The sequence below is a fragment of the Chlamydotis macqueenii genome, chromosome 10 (assembly GCF_036417535.1).
Source record: "Chlamydotis macqueenii isolate bChlMac1 chromosome 10, bChlMac1.mat, whole genome shotgun sequence".
Taxonomy (NCBI): Eukaryota; Metazoa; Chordata; class Aves; order Otidiformes; family Otididae; genus Chlamydotis; species Chlamydotis macqueenii.
The window spans coordinates 20496928-20518631 of NC_141565.1; the positions used below are offsets into that span (position 1 = coordinate 20496928).

The 21704-nt window shown below is 39.8% G+C and overlaps 1 protein-coding gene across 1 annotated transcript in view; it reads left to right on the forward strand.

The window, feature by feature from the left end:
• The window catches only part of LOC104487303 (contactin-6-like), a 99477-nt gene extending 79373 nt beyond the window's left edge, over window positions 1–20104 (forward strand). Inside the window, 11 exon segments of the mRNA XM_086755442.1 lie at window positions 3546–3721; window positions 4062–4179; window positions 5040–5198; window positions 5290–5439; window positions 9031–9101; window positions 11808–12042; window positions 12593–12708; window positions 14357–14543; window positions 17989–18101; window positions 18674–18842; window positions 19536–20104. Coding sequence (XP_086611568.1) covers window positions 3546–3721; window positions 4062–4179; window positions 5040–5198; window positions 5290–5439; window positions 9031–9101; window positions 11808–12042; window positions 12593–12708; window positions 14357–14543; window positions 17989–18101; window positions 18674–18842; window positions 19536–19669 — 1628 coding nt within the window. The 3' untranslated portion in view covers window positions 19670–20104.
• Window positions 20105–21704: the final 1600 nt, after the last annotated feature.

Sequence of the window (21704 nt, forward strand, 5' to 3'; positions counted from 1 at the left end):
TGGTCTTACTTCGACCTTTCCATAGAAGTAAATTGATTTTATTTATAGTATTTTACTTATTTATAGAATGCTGTAATTGTACACAGTGCCTTGCAGAAGAGTCAAAATGCACTGATCCTGGCCAACCATCCAATACAGAGGAGCAGGAGTTACAAAGTGAGGTGGCATTACGCCGTGTGGCAGTAGAGGTGATGTGGGTAAATATTTTAAAGAGAAATTTGAAGGACAGGGAGTACTTGATACATGGAAAACTCAGTAGTGGCGCAAAGCTTTATTAGAGCTGATTAAACTGAAGCACAAAAGTTGCATTTCATCCTTTTGGAGCTTCAGCAGAGTGCCCAATTCGGAGGTCATCTTCAGGCTGTTGTCAAAGCAATGTGAAACAGATACATCCAAATCAGCTTTAAGCCAGAGAGATAAAATACCACCAGCAGTTTACACCTGGAACAAGGAGCTCATCTTAGGCTTTGGGGTCTATCTGAGAGGCCTGGGAAGCTGGACCCTGTAGCCACTGTTTACTCATTTCCAGATATTGAGCTTGCCAATGGAAGGCTCAGGAAATGTGCTGGTGCCCATCTGATCAACTAACAACGTAAACGAGCCTTGTTCGGGCCAGCCCTCTCCATCCCTAGGGGCAGTTATGGGAGCTGTGGAGGTGACATTTGCAGAGGTTTCAGAGAGGCTGGGTTCTCCCAGCTCCACCACGCAGGTCAGACCCAGGAGCTAGTGGGATACAGCCTAGGCTGACTTGCCAGGCGCTTCAACATCCTATTGTAAATCAGGAGTAACCTTTGGCATCAGTTATGAGAGAATATGTGTGGAGGCATCTCTTCTGCACAGCTAAAGCCAGAGCAGACAAAACCCAAGTGGAGTGTGGGAGAAAGGACACCATAAACATTCAGAAGGATGTAGAATTTCCACTTTGAAGTCCATCATAATGTTCTGGGAAAGACTTTGTTTCTTCGATACCATATTTCCCCTGCTTTAAAAGCTCAGTGTAGAGATGCACACAGTTTATGGGCTTAAGGAGGGAGAGAGTCTTACTGAATGGCTGTGAAGGGAGAGGTGGTGAGTTTGGAGGACCATATCAGGCCAGCAGATCATGCCTCTCCACCTGCTAGTGGCAAAGAGAAATTCCAGCTCTCATGAAAGCAGCTTTTCAGTTTTTAATGTATACCAGGTTGTTATTTCTTTTTTTCTTCTTTTAACATATATAGCATTATTGCAAGTAATAGATTTTTTCTCCTCAAAGTGTTATTCATGCAGTTCTATTTCAGCTGTGAGAATGAGAAGTATGGGAGAAAAAGCAAAGAAAGAAAACTTTGTGGAGGTTCTCTGTAGTTCTCAGATAACTTTTCAACATTATTCTACAAAAGTTACCTGTACTTCACAATGGAATTACTTCAGTTGAGATTTATGGAGCCAAGTTCTTTGCCAGTGTGTGCTGAAATCAGTGGAGTTGTGCCAACAAAGAATACGGCCTTTGAATCATCTGGAATTTATTGCATCTGACACACTGCTTCCAGGGACAGGGAGAGATTTCTCTAACCTAATGATGGAGTATCTTCAGGACAGTCATCTGAGACCTTCATGTTTCTGCAGTCCTTGACTTCAGACAAACGGATGGAGCTGCCGCAATGATAGTTTTATGTGGCTGTGAAGAGCAATCAGAAGGTATCTAAGACAGCGTGTTCCAAATCTGAGCTCTGATGCACAATGAGAACCTCTGATGCTCTCTTAATGATGCTAGAAAAAGAAGCACCTAATTTGTCTACAACAATAAAAATCAGAGAAGTTCTTTCTTTGTTTTCCTTGGAAAAAGTTTCCTGATGCCTGCAACAGGTACATGACTGGAACTAGTGACATCCCGTTTGTTTTTTAAAGGGTTAGCAGGAAATGAAACATTCTGCCTTGTTGCTACTTGACCACTGCCATAGCAATCACTCAGCCGATGTAGCTTAGATGCTGGGAAGAAGCCTGTCAAGCTTCAGCCCGTATTGCCTGTCTGTGCCTACATATTAATCAGTCACTGTGAAGATGGTGGCAGTCTGAATGAAAATGTGTTTGAAGGTGAGGGGTTGGACGCCCTATCGTGGATCAGCCCTTGGGAAAAACCAAAACTCTGGATTTTCAGTACATTTCTAACACGTAGGATTAAGCCAGAATGAATGCTGAACTAATACGGCAAAATTTCATGCAAATTTTCCCACTTGGAGTACTGTGTCCAGTTCTGGAGCCCCCACCATAAGAAGAACATGGACCAGCTGGAGAAGGTCCAGAGGAGGGCCACGAAGATGATCAGAGGGCTGGAGCACCTTTCCTATGAGGACAGGCTGAGAGAGCTGGGGCTGTTCAGCCTGGAGAAGAGGAGGCTTCGGGGAGACCTGAGAGCGGTCTTCCAGTACCTCAAGGGGGCCTACAATTAAGATAGGGAGAGACTGTTCAGCAGGGCCTGTTGTGATAGGATGAGGGGTAATGGTTTTAAAATAGAGGGAGGTAGATTTAGATTGGATATTAGGAAAAAATGTTTTACACTGAGGGTGGTGGAGCACTGGCCCAGGTTGCCTGGAGAGGTGGTGGACGCCCCATCCCTGGAAACATTCCAGGCCAGGTTGGATGAGGCTCTGAGCAACCTGATCTGGTTGGAGATGTCCCTTCTCCTTGCAGGGGGGTTGGACTAGATGACCTTTGAAGGTCCCTTCCAACCCTAACCATTCTATGATTCTACGAAATTTTCTTCTCCTCCTCTCATATTATTTTCAGAATGTATTAATATTGTTGAATAGATTCTGCTCTCGTTTTATTAATGTGCCTCTAAATTCTCACCATTTTGTAACACTTTCATGCACAAAAGCTTTATTCAAGGGAATTGCTTGCAAGGTGGTTGTTAGTGCTAATCTATCTGCCAGTCACATCAACGAAAGCCACACAAACCTATTTCTTTCCCCTTCAGCGAGTTTAATAAGAGCTGCAGGTTTGTTTCTCAGTGCAAGGGGTTAAAAAAAAGATTACCTAAATAGTTTTTCTGTCTGTGGAGATATCTTTTTGAAGCTGTAAAGTAAGCAAGACTGCAGTAAAATCCCACTAGCGTTTATATAGATTAAGGATCTCAACATATGAAGTAAGCAGAGATGGAGAGCAGTTTCGCCTTTGCTACAGTTTCCTGTGAGAAGAGATTTTCAAGTTTGAAGAACCGTGGGCATATTTTTACCAGTCTTAATAAGGAAGTCGGCACTTTTTGAGCTGAAATCATATCTATTGACTGTGGGCTTTACAAAGTAAGATATGACTAATTTAGCATGTTGCCTCTGACATCTGTTCGCTCTCAGAGGCACACAGCGTGCTCCTTGTATTGATATTGCAGAAGTAATAGGCTACACATGGGCAAGAGTGTTCTGAAATCATCACCATATTAGAGATAATTTTCTTTATTATGGAACATTTGGGCCAATTTTAAATCATTTCACAAATGGTACAAAGCTCATTCAAGATCTACTATTTTTATAAGCATGTTAATAAAAACAATTTTTTTTTTGTCTTCACAGAAAGGACTGTAATTACTGTTCCACCTTCTAATATGGATGTAACAGTTGGAGAAAGCATAGTCCTTCCGTGCCAGGTTTCTCATGACCCCTCCGTTGATGTGGTGTTCACATGGTCGTTCAATGGCAATACGATTGATTTTAATAGAGGAATACCTAATTTTGAAAGAATTGGAAGAGTAAGTTTTTAAAACTCCTTAGTGCTTAATGAAACGTTTTGCGACAGTTTTTAGACAACCCAAATATTTATCATAGTTCTTCCGTCGCTATTTATATGCATGGCAAATCGCTGTTCTTTACAAGGGCTGCAGCCATTTATTTTTCTTTCTTAAATTTCATGAAGATGCTTGAGTTATTTGTGAAGCCATAATAAAAATGTTCACATGAAAGAAACTGATGAGAGCTATGAATATTTTAGTTTAAAAGCTGATTTTTTTTATTAATATTGAGCAATTTATAAAAATGTCCAGTATGGAAAGCATGTTGTGAGTGATTAGTTTGCTTTCTTTGTATCTCCAGGAATCTGCTGGGGATTTGATGATAAGAAATATTCAGCTACATCATTCTGGGAAATATATGTGCATGGTACAAACAACTTTAGACAGTCAGTCTGCAACAGTAGATATAATTGTAAGAGGTACGTCTGTTAAATGTAGACATATATATCTTCTGGAGGAATTAGAAATTATTAACATCAGCTGTTGTTTAAATGGATCCTAGGATATCAATGCACCATTTCAATAGTGAAATGCTAGATATCTTATACCCTTGGCCCCCAGATTGGATTGAGATTCTGGCCAGCATGATCCTAGTGCACAGCCAACCCAGGGAGATTTGTGCAAATATCTGGAAAGTGAACTGTTCAGGCCACACAGGTCAGTGTGGCGGGGTATAGGGAAGTCTTCTGCTTTCAGCAGATTGCTGTCACCTCCTCCTTGCTGGGCATCTCTGGGTCACTGTGCGGGCTGAAAAAAAAAAAACCAAGACACCTGATTCCTTCTGCTATTTGGAGATAACATGAAAAATTATTTTCTATGGTCAAGTAACTAATCTTTATACTGCCAGCAGCAAGAGAAATGCTGTGATGGGAGCAGATCCTCTAAACTCTAGCAGAAATCAGAAATCTGTATAGACCATTATCTTGCATTCTTTCTAAACCTCAATTTTGATTAAATTCCATAGGAATTCTGAAAATGTTGGATGGTTCAAAAAAAAAGATGTATTGGGTAGCTTTCTTTCCCAGACAAAAAAAAAAATCACTCCTTTTTAGTTTTCATGTTAGTAACATAAAGACATTTGTTTTCCTGACTCAAAACTCCTCATTAATCAGAAAAGTGTAATACAGCAATGAAGCCATCATTTAGAGATTGTGCTGCTTTTATGAAACTGCAGCTTCATGAATAATTCCACTGACGAGAAAGTAAGAGTTGCCCAACCCATTCCAGCAGTGAATCTTCTCTTCCTAATTACTTCATCTTAAAATGCTAATCATATTAGGTCCTCCAGGTCCACCAGAAGATGTTAAAGTTGAACATATTTCTAGCACTACTGCTGTGTTATCCTGGAAGTCTGGAGTAGATAACAATAGTCCAGTCCAGATCTACAGTATTCAGACAAAAACTGCTTTCTCAGTTGGATGGCAGGCAGTTTCGACAGGTGAGCAGTTTGAGAGTTGCCTTGTATTTTTTGCATACACCCTTAATTGCTCCAAAAATAAATTGTCATGATGTGTTTGTTTTACCTTTAGTTCCTGAAGTCATTAATGGTAGGACTCACAAGGCAACAGTGGTTGACTTAAGCCCTTGGGTTGAGTATGAGTTTCGTGTGGTTGCCAGCAATAGTGTTGGAATTGGGGAGCCAAGTAGACCATCAGCCCTACTGAAAACTAAAGCAGCAGGTAAGTCCCTAATTTCGGTGGTGTTTTTTTTTTTCCACATTGCTAGCTCCCCAGTGTGAGAATTCCACTACAGAAGAGCCACTCGCTCCTACAGGGTTACTCACGAGTCTGTCTGATGTTTTACTTTGTGGCTGCTATGGCTTCATGACTGCAGACCTGCACTACCGGTGCAAGGGATGCCTGGATATTATTTAGGTACCACACACTTTGCTCTCTGGTTTGGAGGCCACTCAGGCCAGCAATAAAGGGTGGCCATGCTTCCTCTCTTTGAGATGTCCCAAAATATCTGTAATCCTCATGCCTGAGCAGAGGCTTTCATTTAAGCAATTGGGGAGCAACATTTGTTTTCTTCCAATTATAACTGCGTTTATACCCTGCTCAGGGTATCTACTAGAAATCTAGAAAATGATAAAGTCAGCTCTCCAGCGTATCCTGGCACAAGCATGTAATGCTTTTGCTGCAGAGAGTGTTTGATATCTGAGCATCAGTGGGGACAGGATATTGGCTTTAACTGGAGGAAATAAATTACAGCATCCAAAGCCCAGTGAAACTAATAGCTTCCACTGACTCCAGGACAGGATCCTTACTATCTGTCTGTCTAACCTTTACACATTTCTCTTCTGGGACTTGGAACCCCAGAGGAAGAAGACTCATTCTTGAATGACCGACACTGTCAGTCCTTTGACCTGCTCAGTTTGGCACAATTTATTTGAAGCCTAGACCTTTTGTTTGTGTTATATTTCTCCCAGCCCTCTGCTTATCAACTCTCTCCCACCTATAAAATCAGTGTTTATAGGACAGAAAGCAGTAAAATGGAAGAAGCTTTTACAGTCCACTTTCTCTTCTCTGTTTATCTCATTTTTGCTAAGCTCTGAAGTTTGACAAGCTGCATGTCAAGACTGAACTCAAAGTACAGTATTGTACATTATACAGAAGAAAATACATCTGTCCTTGGAAAGGGGGATCCATTTGTTTCCCAGAATACCTGCAATACTTGTCCCAAGGCAGAGTTACTTCAAAATGCATTAAATCAGTTGATTTAAATTTAATAATTTCTTTTTCCTATTGTTAAAGCAAAAAAAATTATACTGAGTACTAATGCCAGAAAAAAAAAAAACAAACCTATTTGATCATTAAAACAACGATTTTGACAAATTTTGTCAGCTTTCCAGGTGCTGAGAGACATCAAATGAGTCTTATCAGCAGTCAGGAATGCCTGGCCAGTGTGGCAGTAAAGCAGTTTGCAGGCTGCTCCCAAGCCAAAGGAAGAGGCTGAGAGTCTCCAGCCTGGAACGATGCACTGATCCAGCCTGGGGGATGCATGCCTAAGTGGTGCAGGACCCTCCCTCCAGCAGCAGAACCACAGGAGAGTTTCACGTGCAAGGAGTAAAGGGGCAATGTGAAAAGGGAAGGCTAAGGAAAAGCTGGAGGCAGGAAGAGGCTAGATTTTCTAAATTTCCCAGCAGAGTATCACAGATACGTGTTCTCCATTACATGGTTGATCATGAAGTCAAAATTAGTCTTGAGAAGGTCTTTCTTGCTGCGCTACCTTGGCGCTTTGTAAAGTGTGATATTCAAAACCACCTGTGCAGTCAGTAAAAGCTTTCATCTTTTAAAGCTTTTGTTTTTTTTTTTTATTGGAGGGATTCACCAGGCTAGGGCTGGAAAGAGAATAAAACAATAAAATTAATATTATTTATCATGGCAATAGCACAAGGAACATTTTTTCCTTACAGTGTAGCCTCACCTGAGGCTTAACAAAAGGAACAGGAAGATGCAGTTCAGGTTTAGTCGCTTAACCTCTTTGCTGCTGTAAATCATTCTATCTCAAAACAGTAGTAGGCAGTGGGAGAAGTAATTTTTTTTTTTTTAATCAGAATAGGAAACTGAAACCAGTATGACATTGTGTACAGCAAAAGACTGGCCGTGAAAGGGTGAATGTGAACTTCACTGTTATGATAGCTATTTTGCCAGCTGAAATCTGAGCATTAGTAGATTTGCAGATGCAAATAAGCCACTGTTCATTTCATTAAAGTGGAGCTGAGAATTAATTGAGGCTCTGTTGGTGCACTCAGCTGTAAATTTTCATGCTTCTCAACTATGACCAAGTTGAAGCTCTGCTGAGCAGTAGCACAGATGTCTTCCCCATGCAAACATAGTAAGTACTGAACGCATTTAACACGTGAACTAATTGAGCATCAACTGGTTCATGAAACAGTGAAAGACTAGGCTTGAAAGACTGTTTTTAGTTTTTTCCTTCAGTGCTGTTCTTTTCAGTCTTGGATTATTTGCCTCTGATGTGCACAAAGACGTTGATTGTGAGTGACAAAATTGAATACCTATGCTAAACTCTTCAGAAGAGCTGGGCCCGTTTGCACTTGCACTCACTTTTATGACTGCACAACAAAATTATTGTGGAATTCCTACCTTTCTAGAGAGGATAAAATCAGATAAAGTTTTATATGTGGACTTGAATCTGGAAGTGATAGTGGGTTCAGATAAATTTCTGTGAACTTAAACGGCTGTTGCCTTTATTGCCTCTACTGCAGCTGGGCTAATGCTGGGTGGAAGACGTGGGGAAGGGCACGCAGACGTGGCAAAACTTGCCAAAATCTCTGAAAAAGCTTCTCAGATTTTACTGTCCCGTCTATTTCTGACCCTGCCTTCAGCCCTGTCTCAACGCTTCGGATTTTCAGATAGTGAGAGCTGAATGAAGGGAATGACAAAACAATCTTTTAATTTCTAAAAATAGTACCAAGATTTTAGAGATGGCAAAGAATACAAATGCTCTCTTATAGGGGGTTTTTGTCTGGGTCAGTTCCAGGGTTGTCTTCTTTTTTATACTTCTCCAGCAGCTGAAAAGGAACATGATCTCATCCTTGCAAGTAGATCTATAGTGAACTATACAACAAGAACAAGGCTAGTCTGACTAAATTCCATCCATTACATCACAATCCAGTTCCTCCAAACTGTCAATATTCATAGACTAATGGAGTGGATAGTTTTATGGAAATACAGAGCAAGAGGCAAGAAATGCTGGTATTTTCTTTGCCTCTCCACCAAGAGCTGTTTGAGTGATGAGAAGCCTCTTCAACCTGGAACACCAGTACGCTGCTTGACCTCGACCCTGTACCTGTGGTACCATACACCTGGGGCAATGCTGGGGAAATCCAGCTCTAGTTAACAAACTTCTGGACATTTACAGTCTTAGGAGAAGGAGAAAAACAAATTACAAGTTTTGAATTTCCTAAGAAAAGCATACAGCCAATTAAAAAAATTAATATATTGCTTCAACAACATGTTTACTGAACAAATGCATAATTAGTAAATCAGTAGTGTTGCAGCTACAGTGTGAATGGAACATCATTTTGCCAATTAGTTGATGAGGCATAATAATGTCAGATACTTGATGATACTAGCTTCTTTAATTAATTTTTGAACCAGGGTACTCATGTATCAAACACATCTGTGGCTTCAGCCTTAGAAACTTGAAAATGTGTAAACATAATTTCAGCTCATTTAAAATATACAGTTATATAATGTAGTCCCCGTTCTACGTGTTGAGAGGCAGAATCATCTTTTCTTCTCAAGTTCCTGTCGTGGCACCAACGAACGTCAGCGGAGGAGGAGGGAGCCGTTCTGAGCTGGTCATCACATGGGAGGTAATTGTTAGCTCAATTAACCTAAGCTGTCTAATGAAGAAGAGTCCATGGGTGAAATCACAGCCCTGCCGAAATCCAAAGGCTTTTGGTCATCGGCTTTGGCTGAGCCTGGATTTCATCCTGCATTTGGAGAGAAAACAGCCTGTAAGATATACAGCAAGTTTTCTGTGTTATAGCGAACAATTTACAAAAATAAACAGTTTAAGAGGCATGTTATAAAGATGTTTAGAAGTCTGTATAACCCTCTTATCTCTATTGTACAGGAGGTGCTTAACACACTAATCTGCTTGGCCATTTTCTGCATTAACATTTTTCATACTTTTGTTTACATGTTTTCCATTCTGGAATGCTGTACTGACAAGACATATCCTATTATGCGTTAAAGGAGATGAGCCCTTCAATTCTCCAGCGCTCCAGCGAGAGGAGAGAATATACATTTCCAGAGCAGTTAATACCATACTACCAGTTGCAATGGGTGAGCGCAGGTCATTTCAAAGAGCAAGAAAGTAAGCGTTGTGGGAAGGAGCCCTCCTTCTCCAGCCACCCAGCAGCCTTCCCATGGGAACTGTGATAAAGGCAGGCAGCCTTTTGCAGAGCCCGTGCAGTGATGGGCTGGGTTCTTCATGAGGACTCCAGCCCCTGTGGAAAAACTCCCCAAAACACAGCTCCCACTCTCTGAGTTTTTTTATTGCCGCTGAAAAATGCACATGAAGTTGTTGTGACTCACCTGATTAAATCTCTCCTCTGGCTTTGAGGACATCTGCCTAAAGTAGGAGCTACTCCGTGCCATCAGCAGCGCCCAGCCTGGAGGGCAGGGGCCAGGCAGCCTTGCCTTGTATCTTACTGCCAGATGTGATTGTCTGAGAGGCTGCACAAGAACTCTGTTAATTCCTACTTTGGGATGAGGCTTCCAAAAACATGGTGCAAGTAATGCAAAACATTTGTTCATGGAAAAACATCCCAACCTTCTAATTCAGCTTAAGCAAGGAAAACAGTCTTTTCTCTTCCTTGACTTCATTCTTTTTTCCAAAGAAATAACCAAGCTTATGTATGCAGTTTGAAGGAAAGACAAAAGCATTAAACTAAAAGTGATGTTATTCATCAGCTGAGTGAGTTACCTGTCTTCTCATGTATGCTAAAACCTGTGCCATTTAACCAGCTTTTCAGGGGAGGAAGGAAAGTGATAGGAAAAAAAAGAGGTCAAAAGAAGAAAATCCCCACTAGATAAATAATATTGCCCTTGTTTTCCCCTCTCCATGCTCCAAATAGAGTGAAACTTCAGTTTTACTGAACTAAGTTTTCCTCCATATGCATCTTTCATTGTTTTTTTTTTCATTTTCTCCTCTACTGATCTACTCTTTGGGAGCAGAAGAACATGAAAATTGAAAACAACCTGAGAGATCTCAATCAAATTATCCAGTTGGACTCCATAGTGTGTCCTGAAGAACAGAAGAAATACTAATTATGCCACAGTAACAACACTAAACACAATTCTCCAGCTTTCTGTGATCAACTCACTAAACATCTTGATTAAATCTGAGGTCACAGAAGCCTCAAAAACAAATTAAATGCTCTAGAAAGTAGCTTGAACTCTTATAAATCCCCAGTGCACCATTGTCGCTCACACTTAACTCTCTCAGGACTGGATAAGAGCTGGAAGGGTGCATATTGGGGAATTAAATGTTTGTAAAACGCTTAAGGCAAGACACAATTGTTATATCTGTCAGGCCAGGATTACTGTTAGAGTTAGAAGGAAATTATGAAGAAAAAATAAGTGCCCTGAAACCTTCTGATGTGCTTCCTAATTTTTTTCTCCCATCATCTCACCCCGTTATTGCTCCCAGGAGTTTCTCTGCAGGGGCTGCAGTTCTGCCCCTGGGTTTTTCTCTCTCTTCCTGCACCATTTTTCATGGCTGCTTTTCCGTGCACCTGACTTGGATGCAAGCGTCTAAAATAAATGAAGTTTTGCTGAGAAACACTTCCTTCCTCCATGTATTGCTGATCTTCCCTTGTTTCATAAATGTTCTCTTGCTCTGAGAAGCCAAAGTAGAAGTATTTTTATCCCAAGGGAAAAAAAAAAGTTCATGCTAGATGGTGTTGATGTAATTGCCTGTTCGGTATGAGTCATTAATACATATCTTGACATGAGATTTTATTAATAGAAACATGAATTTTGCCATGTTGACTTGCAATAACATTTCTGTTCTAAACAAACTTAAATAAGAATATGTTCATGCACTTGAGGCTTTCACTTGTACTAAAAAAAATACAAGTACTGTACTCATATACAGGCAATTACACAGCTGACGCACGCTCCTGTGTATACATTTGCTCCTTTTCTGTTTTTTTTTTTTCCTTTAAGAATAATTTCTTTAAAATTAGCATTCCTGTACCCCACAGGGAAAAAAAAAGTCAGTTACAACCTGTGCTGAGTGAAATGCTTTTAATTTTGAAAACTCCATGCCTGAAAGAGAATAACTTTAATGGAGCTGATCAGATCTTTTCTTTCTAAATTGATTGCCTCAATAGATTTATTATTTTGATTTTTATTTCAATATTACATTGACTGATGGAGGAAACATTATTATCTTCTCTAAGGCAGAATCAACTAAATCAATACCACTAAAATATACTCGGAGAATGAAGATTCAATTAAAACAGTGTATACTTGCAAATGCTTATTGACTGACTGCCTTGTCACTACAGCCAGTTCCAGAAGAACTACAAAATGGGGAAGGTTTTGGCTACATCGTTATGGTTCGTCCTCTTGGCTCATCAACCTAGACAAAAGCAGCGGTGGCTTCGGTGGAAGCAAGCAAATACGTTTATAGGAACGAAAGCATTACACCTCTCTCTCCTTTCGAAGTGAAAGTTGGTGTCTACAACAATGAAGGAGAAGGCACCCTGAGCTCGATATCCATTGTCTACTCAGGAGAGGACGGTAACGCGTGTTACTCTTGATAGTAATGGTTGTGTAGCATGAGTAGGTCCCAGATATGATCAGACAGATCTCCACAGGGATATTAGGGTGCCTGCTCAAAAGCTGCTCATTGAAGACTGACAAGAGCCACAAGGGTGGAGATGGGAAATCAAAGTGAAAAAAATACAAGGGGCAGATTTTCAGAATCGCTTTAAGCAGACAGCATGTTTGTTTGTTTGTTCCCAAGGAGCTCCCACTGAGTGGGCTGGGAAAATCGGAAGACATTCAGAAGTGTAGTTCTCACAGAGTCTAGCTTTTCAGACTACTCAGTGCACCTGATCTCCTCTGAAAATCTGTCCCAGCTTATGGGTAATGACCAATTTTGAAAATTTACAGTTTTGCTGATGTTCCACAATGAACGGGTAGCAGAGGAAGCAATTCATGCCAGGTTTCCTGAGCCTTTGCCTGCTGGAGAATCTCTTCCTCTTTTCTTGAATCTCCCTCTGTTCCTACATAACACTCTTCTGGTAACACAAATGTTCCACCAGCTGTGTTTTCTCCCATTACCCAGAGCCGCAGATTGCACCGGCGGGGGCTGCAGCGCTGAGCGTTTCGGCAGCAGAGGTGGAGGTGTCCTGGCAGCCCATCGCATGGAACAGGCACACGGGCAGGGTGCTGGGCTACGAGGTGAGGCAGCTGGTGCTGGCATCCCACACCTTACAGATGCCCCTTTCCTGGCCACATTTGTATTCTGATTCCTCCTCCCTTGCTTCTGAATCAACAGACAATGGAGCTCTTCACCTGACTCTCATTAGCAACATTTCACCTGAGATTATCGCGAGCATTTACAGACCTGGACTGCAGCTCTATCCCAGCCTTTTTGTAATGTAAATTAAAACCTCAAGATTAATCATTTGTGATGGCTACTATAAAAGGACTCGTGCTTGATTACACAAAAAAAAAGCTGATCCTCCCTCCTCCTGCACAACTGTAATGCTGTCTGAGCATGATGGGGTACCTCACAGTTTGGGGGCATGCACATGACCCTTAGCATTGCTTACAGAAGAAACCAGAATAAATGCACTGCATTGCTATCCCAAGCTTCTGCTGCAGCATGTTTGAAAGGCTTTTGGCTTCTCACTCCTCTTAGAATCATAGAATCATTCAGGTTGGAAAAGACCTTTAAGATCATCGAGTCCAACCATAAACCAAACACTGCCAAGTCTGCCACTAAACCATGTCCCTAAGTGCCACATCTACACCTCTTTTAGATACCTCCAGGGATGGTGACTCACCTACTTCTCTGGGCAGCCTGTCCCAGTGCTTGATGACCCTTTCATTAAATGATTTTTTCCTAATATATAATCTAAACCCTTCCTGGTGCAACTTGAGGCTCTTTGTACTGAGCACCTGCTCATTTACTGGTAACTGACAGATTTTGTGCCCTGTGCACAGGGATGTGTTGCTGATAGCATGGCATCAAGTGCAGGACTGGGTCCAGGGACAGACATTTCAGGGTCTGAGCAGCGGGAGCTGTGAGGACACATGAATGCTGCCAGACCCTGGTGACGCTCAGCCAGCTGTGCTGGTTCTGGCTTTGCTCTGGTCTCCAGCACCCAGTGGGAGCAGAAACCCAGTGTCAGCTGCATCTGACATCCACAGGACAGACCAGAGGTGCCTCCAGCAGACGAAGAGGAGGGGAACAGATTTTTATGTTAATAACTGAGGTACTTCGAAGTAACCTCAAATATGATTCCTGGGCATTTTACTTTTTTGGGGTTTTTTTTTAGGTAAATAAACCAAGAGTAAAACAAGTCGGAAATACTTTAAATTCTGTCCTATCGTTATAAATGTATAAATTAAGGTAATAGGAATCACATACAGTACACAAAGCTTCCTAAATTAATTACCCACTAAAAAAACCCTGACATCTAAATATCTGTCACTGAATCAAAACTAGAGGCAGGATACAAAATAATTTTAAAACCTCATAGATGTCTTAGATAAATGTTTCTTTATATCTTTTAAACTTTTCTTCAAATGTGTTCAAACCATAAAAACCAAACACGCTTTTAAAATGTCTCACCTTATCAAAGGTTTCCTTTTGGACATCTATAAAGTTAAAGATTGAATTTACTTCCTTAATTGGTATTCAGCTTCTGAAATTTTGTTTTTTTCTCTATGAATATTCATACTTGTTTTTATTTCCTGCCAGTTTTGCATATGAAAAATCCTATATTCCTTGAAATCTTCATTGTCAGCATGTCTGCTTCCCAGCCAAATCTGTAATTGATGGAAAGCAATGAATTGCCTGGTCTTTGTTCTCACTTTTCAGGTTTTATATTGGACTGATGATCCCAAGGAAAGCACAGCTGGTAAAGTCAGAGTCAATGGGAATGTAACAGCCAAGAATATCACAGGGCTAAAAGCTAATACAGTGTATTTTGCAACAGTTCGAGCTTACAACACTGCAGGAACGGGGCCCTCCAGCACCGCGGTAAATGTCACCACTAAAAAATCACGTGAGTATTCAATTTCCTACAACAAATGTTGCGAATTCCCAATTGTGATAGTGACATTTCAGCTTACCGCGACCCGTCTCTGCTAAATGTTGCAATATCAAAGAAAACTGGATCCCAAATTTCTTCATAAAATTAAGCAACAAAATCTGTGACTAAGAAACTTCTCTGTCTCTTCCCTGACAATATTTTTGTGGTCACCATCAAGTTTATTCAAATTCTGGTATTTAAAACATTAATATAATATCTAGCTTCAGGTCTGTCTCAACGGAAGCCAAAATTCTCATCAACTTAAATCAGGCCCGGGAAGATTATTTAATTTACCCTGTTCTATTTGTATGCTAAAGTAATTCTGTACACCTACAAAATCAGATAACACTGGTGGTTATGTTCCTACAGCGTAGCAGCTGTTAGGAAGGATTTCCTTCCGCATTGCAACAGCATGCCAGGAAAATTCAAGAGAGATGCAGAGTCATTAAAGGAAAGAATTTCCACAGGTCAAACTGTAGATTTGGGTGTGGGAATATGGGTTTGTTTTTTAAAGAAAACTGTTAAATGCTCCAAATCCAGGGCTTTTTTGAGACCTCTAAGCTGTGCACCACAGAGGGTAGCATATGGGATACATTCGTATAAATAATATTTAGCGATTTTTAAAAAAATTTTCTGCAATTGTAGAAGAAAAAAACATACACTATTCTGTGAGAAGCAGCTTCATGAAACCAATGCTGTCATGGGGCCGTCCTCCAAGGTAACAAGGAAGCACTGAGCACCATCCTGCAGGATTGAACCCATCAAATAAATGTTCACTAAGAGCAAAATAGTTGTAAGGTGGGAAATATTGGTAATTTGCTGTGTACTCAAGTGCCCTAAATTCATTACTCTTGAAGAGTTACATTTTTTTATACCTTCCTTGGACTCTTTTTCCTAGTAAACAATTGATCAGTCCTTTTGCACAAAAAGGAAAATATTTCTTCTCTCTTTCACTAGTTCTCCCCTTGTCTATGTGCTGTTACATGCTAGATATGAACTAACTTGTAAAATGAGTTAGTTATAAAAGTTACCATTTAATGTAAATAACCTAAACGGAAAGAAAGCCAGAGAAGGTATTTCTTAAGGACTCACAGAGGACTCTTCTTACAGGCAGTTTCTTAATGGAATATAGACTTACCTCTGGAAATCTTTCTCTATATTCATATGTGCATATGTATGAAAGACAAGTTAAAGACATGGCAGTCAAGTGACAAGATATATAAGGAATAAATTTGCTTTTGTTTTACATTGACTTCATCTTCTGTCAAATTCAGGATCGTGCTAATGGTTCATTTAAAAATTAAAATCAAAATAACCCTTTTAATATTTAAAAGCATATATTAAAATTTTAAGCTCTAGTCTCTGAAAGATGCAAGCACTTTCAATATGTGTAGAGATAATATGTCAAGAGAATATAAACAGTGTGCATCTGTGGGAGCTTCAGCTTCAAGGTGATAGCTCTGTCTTCCTACTCATCGTCCAGGATTCCTACAATGTTCTGTGCGTGCCATTATTGTAGAGGCTAAGCAAAACTAAAGTGGTCCTTCTGCCAAATAGGTGCAATTCTAATTGAAACATACTTACCTGAGATCAATTTAAGGTCTAAGTTGATATCCCAGTTTAAGTTTAAGCTACTTAGCAAAGTGGAGATGATGTCCTCCTCCCATGAACATACTGCTCCATTAGGAGCTGTTGTGATGCTCACCTCTTCTGCTTCCTCACTTATGTATCATGGATTTCAGAAATTTCTTTGCTTTTTCTTTTTCTTTACAAGTTTATACATCAACAAATATAGATAATCGAAACACTTTGCAAGGATAAACCTCAACTCAGGACAGCAACAAAGCCAAGTGTTACCTAAAGCATGAGAGTAACATCATTAACTTAAAAAACTTAAGCACATACTTGGGACTTCTATTATTCTTGACAATTTTTATTACAATAAATTAGTGGAGGAAATGATCTGCTGATCCTGGATCTGAAGAACTATTTGCAGTATTTTTGCTTGCAGATATTACTGTGGATTTGGGGAAGTGCTGTGTTACCGCCTGTTCTGGTCCCTGACTGTATAGCAAAACCAGATCATTTTGTTTCGAAAATCATCCTGTGGTGGTTTTTCAGCCCAAAGACTATGAATTAAGATGGTTTTAGGTGCTATACTTAAAAGCTTTGAATAGGGCTGTATTCACCCATTTTTGAGTGCTTTCAAGACTTCTCAGGGTACAGTCAGTGAAGTAATTGACATCCTTTGCCTCTTACGAGTTTCTTGTTAGCAAACTCCTTATATAGAATATTTTCTGAAAGCAACAAAGAGATCTCAAACAACATCTAAGTAAATTTGCAGTTCTATGTATGTGAATGTATATAAATACCTTCAAAAAGAAAATGTATCTTTTTCCAGAGCTGACAGCATGGACATCTGCTCATATTCACCTGAGTAGTACACTAACACCTCCTTTTCCTACTAGTGAGATGGATTAAACTTCTCCACAGTCAAGAAAGAGATAGATAAGAAACAACAGGTGCCATCAATTTATTCTATCTCCATGGGAAATGAAAGAAATTGTGGAGTATTAGCAAATCAACAGTACCTTCCAAGTTGCATACATTACTCATCAATGTATAGGGACTGTAGGGAGAAAAGAAGTTAAACATTTTAAAGTCAGGTCTGAGATACTCAATAATTTGTTTCTCAAAATTTCTCCTCCTTTTTTCTTAATTCTTTTCAAGTCCCTGTTTCTTCTAACACCCCCAGTGCCATCGTCCCAGGCGGAGTCCGGGAGGACGCACCATGGAGGAGATAATGTGTGGTTCTAAATCTGAAATACAGTTCAAAGGCACCGTTTCAACCTCACATGTTCACACAGGATTCGATTTCATCACTTGTAGGCAAATTTTCAAAGTCCTGGCATAAAAAGCCTTTGAAAAGCTACTCTCAGCCTATTGTGCTGAGAATTTATAAAATCCTACAATGTTTCATGATGGATCACATGGAGACTTTAATGTGTAGCTCTTTGTAACCTGTCCTCATGGCTGATGAAAATCTTGTCTTTCGTATTTTGCTCTTAGTTTCAGCTTTTTCTGAAATCCATACAGCAACACATTCTCTGGGACATTAAAATACAGATAGGAACAACACAGTGCTTAAAGAAAATCTATCAAATATAACTTGAACTGTCAGACACTGTCAGGCTTCTCCTGATTTCAGAAATGAACTCTCACAGTAAGTGGTTTTGTGCTATGAATAGATCTTTATTCTGACTAATACGAGAGCAATGATGGACTGGAAAATATGTTTTACTCTTTTAGATTTGAATCACCCATGCGTTGCTACTTCCATGTCAGCAGCTCATTCAATTACACTATGCAAATTAATATTCAGTTGTATCTTGTGATTATCATCATCATTTTTTTAAAGCACCAAGTCAACCGCCGGCAAACATCGCCTGGAAGCTGACAAATTCCAAAATCTGCTTGAACTGGGAACACGTAAAAACAATGGAGAACGAATCAGAGGTGCTAGGCTACAAAGTAAGACATTTCTTTATCTCATTTATTTTATAATAGAGGTACAAACAGTGACTTGTTGAAAGGCAACTGTTCATTACCTGGGAAACAGTGACTCTTCCTGAGTTATTTGGTTGGTTGGCTGACATTTATACAAATGGAAGAACGGCTGTGTTTGTTCAGAGTAGGACCTCTTTATCCCAACACAGGGATTTTCTGTCTCCAATGCTGGATCTCTCTTGTCCCCTTTCGCTTGTAATCTTACTCATTTAAGATTCTTGCATTCACATCTTTTTGAAGAAGGAGTTTCACACGTGTATAAGAAGTAGAGAAGAGTCTCTTAAGCATTAAAGACAGGTATAAAACACATTTCAGAGTTCTTACTCTCTGGCAACTCATAGATGTACCTTTGAAAAGAGATAGGCAGATACTCACATAAAGATCAATGTGAATGAAGTAAAAAGCACTCCTATCAATCTGGTCTGAAAGGTCTAGGATGTGACAGAAGATCCTCTCAAGCAAAATAAAGAAAACAATCCCTTAAAACTTTGAAAAAAAAATAAATAACTCTTGTTTTCTAATCCCTTTTAACTTAGATTTTGTATAGACAAAACAGACACAGCAAAGCGCATATACTGGAGACAAACAACACTTCAGCTGAACTTCTGGTACCATTTGAGGAAGATTATCTCATAGAAATAAGAACAGTCAGTGACGGTGGGGATGGCAGCAGCAGTGAGGAAATTAGAATTCCAAAAATATCAAGTATGTGAGATTTTTTTTTCTCTGAATGTTATTGCATAATAAGAAATCTGTGTGCCTCTAAGACCTACAATAGATTAACAGACTTTCGGTTACCATAGGTGGCCTCCCTCCTGTTGCTTTGTAACGCTGGGTACATGTAGATGAGTCTCTGGTGCTCAGATTCATTAGCGGAGAAAGTATTTTGCACAACACCTAGATGTGACCTTATTTTTAGCGTAGCTGTCCTTCTGCCCTGGCCTGTAATGCTTAGGGAGGGACAGAGAAAGAAGCTTTCTTGCTGAAGCCAAAGCTGCAGCTCTCACGTGTAACACAGTTTTTAATCTGCTCTGGAGCTGCTGCTGGGACAGAGCCTCAGCCCTGCTTCAGGGCTGGGGTGGGGGTTGCCTGGGGTCCAGCCCCTGCTCTGCTAAGTACCGTGTTATTCGCACAAAATGGAGCAGAGGTAGGTGACAAACTAGCCAAAACCCTCCTAAAAGTGGTTATTTACAGGCAGATGATTTGAAACCATGCTGCATGTAATTGCTGCTACAACTTATTATTTAAAAAAAAAAAAAGAAATAGCATTTGTGGGTAATGTTTGATTTTGAAAGCAGATCAAAGATTACTGTTACACTAGAATGCAAAGAAAAACTTTTTTTTTTTGACACAAGTTTACTTTTGTCAGAAATTTTTTTATGCTTCTATTTTTTATAGGTTTAAGCTCTGGAGCAATAAAATTGTCCCAAAGGGTAAACCACATATTGACATCTGGGATCCTGCTGTTGAGTTCTGTTCTTGTATACCCTGTACCTTGACGATTAAAGAAATGCTCAGCCATGGACTTTTAAAAATAAACCGTGTGTAGATTTTATCTTAAGACTCCACCATGAATGATATTCCTGATAAAGAAAACAGTGGGGATGGGGGAGCAAAGTAGAAGTGGTTTATTATTAAGAAAACATTAAATATCAATATTACATTAATTTTTTAAAATAAGCTTTGAAATGAAAGGAGAAATGTATGTGCATTAATTAAATGGAGCGGTGCCAAACATAACTTGAGATTGTAAGCAGAGTGGTCTCAAACTCTTTACAAGCAGTAGTTCTTACTGAAACTCCAGCGTGACGGTATATCTGACGTGAAAGACCTGTGCCAAGCTGCTATAACTGGGAGAATAAGAGCCTTGCGATTGCTTGTGGTGTAGATATTTATCTCAGATTCTTCAATGGAACCTGTAAAAAAACCCCACTTTCAATTAAATAAAAGCTATTTGTTTACTTTTTTTGCACTTGTTTGTATTACAGAGGATGTCATACAAGGCATTCTATGAAGGGTACTGTGCCGTTTTCCTCAGTAAAGGGAAACTCAAGTAGAAGGAATCATATGTACCAGCCCAAAGCCCATTGAGTTCAAGAGAAAGGCTTTCAATGGCATCAGCAAGCCTTGAACCGGATCTGAATGAGACAGTAACTTGTATAATATGAGAGACCTTACATATTCAAATACATCTTAAAGGAGTTTTTCATGCAAATACTGTTCTGATCAACAAAGCTAGCAGAGATGCTGAATAGCTTTTTTTGAAGGGAGGTTGAAATAAATCTGTCTTGAAGCAGGTTCAGCTGCTCTCACTTGATGTTGTTATTCTTTGCTGTAGCTTGAAAGTGTAGGTTCATCTATGGCCTGGGTATGAAGGTAAATGAGAAGAACATTGATTTTCATCATCTTGAAATATAAATAGAAGCATCTAATTAAGCTCTTCAATGTATTGAGTTATTGGAATGACAAATGAAACACCAGAGTGAGCATGGCTTTCAACTCAGTAGGTACAGCTCAGAATGCAAAGTCACACTCATGTAAACTTGAACATCTGATAGAAGGTATTTTCCTGTTTTGTATCATTACTGGCAGACCTTTTCTTCCTTCTCACTTTACTCTGAAGTTTATTTTCTTTTCACCACTCTCAAATAAGTGTTGTGTCATCTTTGTAACCATTTCTAATGACAAGTAAATCAAATATCCCCTAACATTTTTCAAAAGAAAAAGGTCCAATTAGGGGTGGTGATGTGTTAAGCGCACGAATGAGCAAAACGATAGAGGTTCATCTGTGCATGATAATCTTTCTTGATTGTTACGCACAATAATGATAACAGCATATTGAACATGTTTCTTGCCCATGGCTATGGGAGGGCAAATTAGCAATAAAAGAATCTAAAGTGTGAATTCATATAGAATCATAGAATGGTTTGTGTTGGAAGGGACCTTAAAGACCACTCAGTTCCAATCCCCCTGCTATGGGTAGGGACACCTTCCACCAGACCAGGTCACTCAAAGCCCCATCCAGCCAATACAGAGAGCTACCAAAACTTCAGTACCTGAGGTTACTCACACAGCTCATGTGCTGGACTTCCAGGGAGAAGTCCACATGCACTGACACAAAATAAATGATAAAACATTGCAAAAGCATGTGTTACAGAACAACGTCCAATTTTGGTCTAAGGACTCCAGAAGATGAAAAGGATATTAAGTCCCTGGGACAGGGTGTTTCTCTTGGAGCTTTGCTCACTGTTAAACTTTTGTGTCTTGTGTTGATGCTATCAAAGACAAAAGAACTTGTGCTTCATGTTCCGGCAGCTGTGCAGCTGCAGCCTTGCTAAAGAAGTGACTGTAGAAACTTTTTTTTTTTCCCCTTTACTGTGCATAAGCAAATATCACTGCCCTCTGTCGTGGCAGCCCACTCGCAGACCTTCTCACACCCATTCAGCAATGGGCGCTTTTTTTTTTTCCCCGGTTAAACCAAATCTAAAATTCTTCTATTTTCTAACATAAATGCAATCCTTCTGCTAAGTTTAAAGAAAACAGCTCTTTTTATTGAAGCAAAGAGAG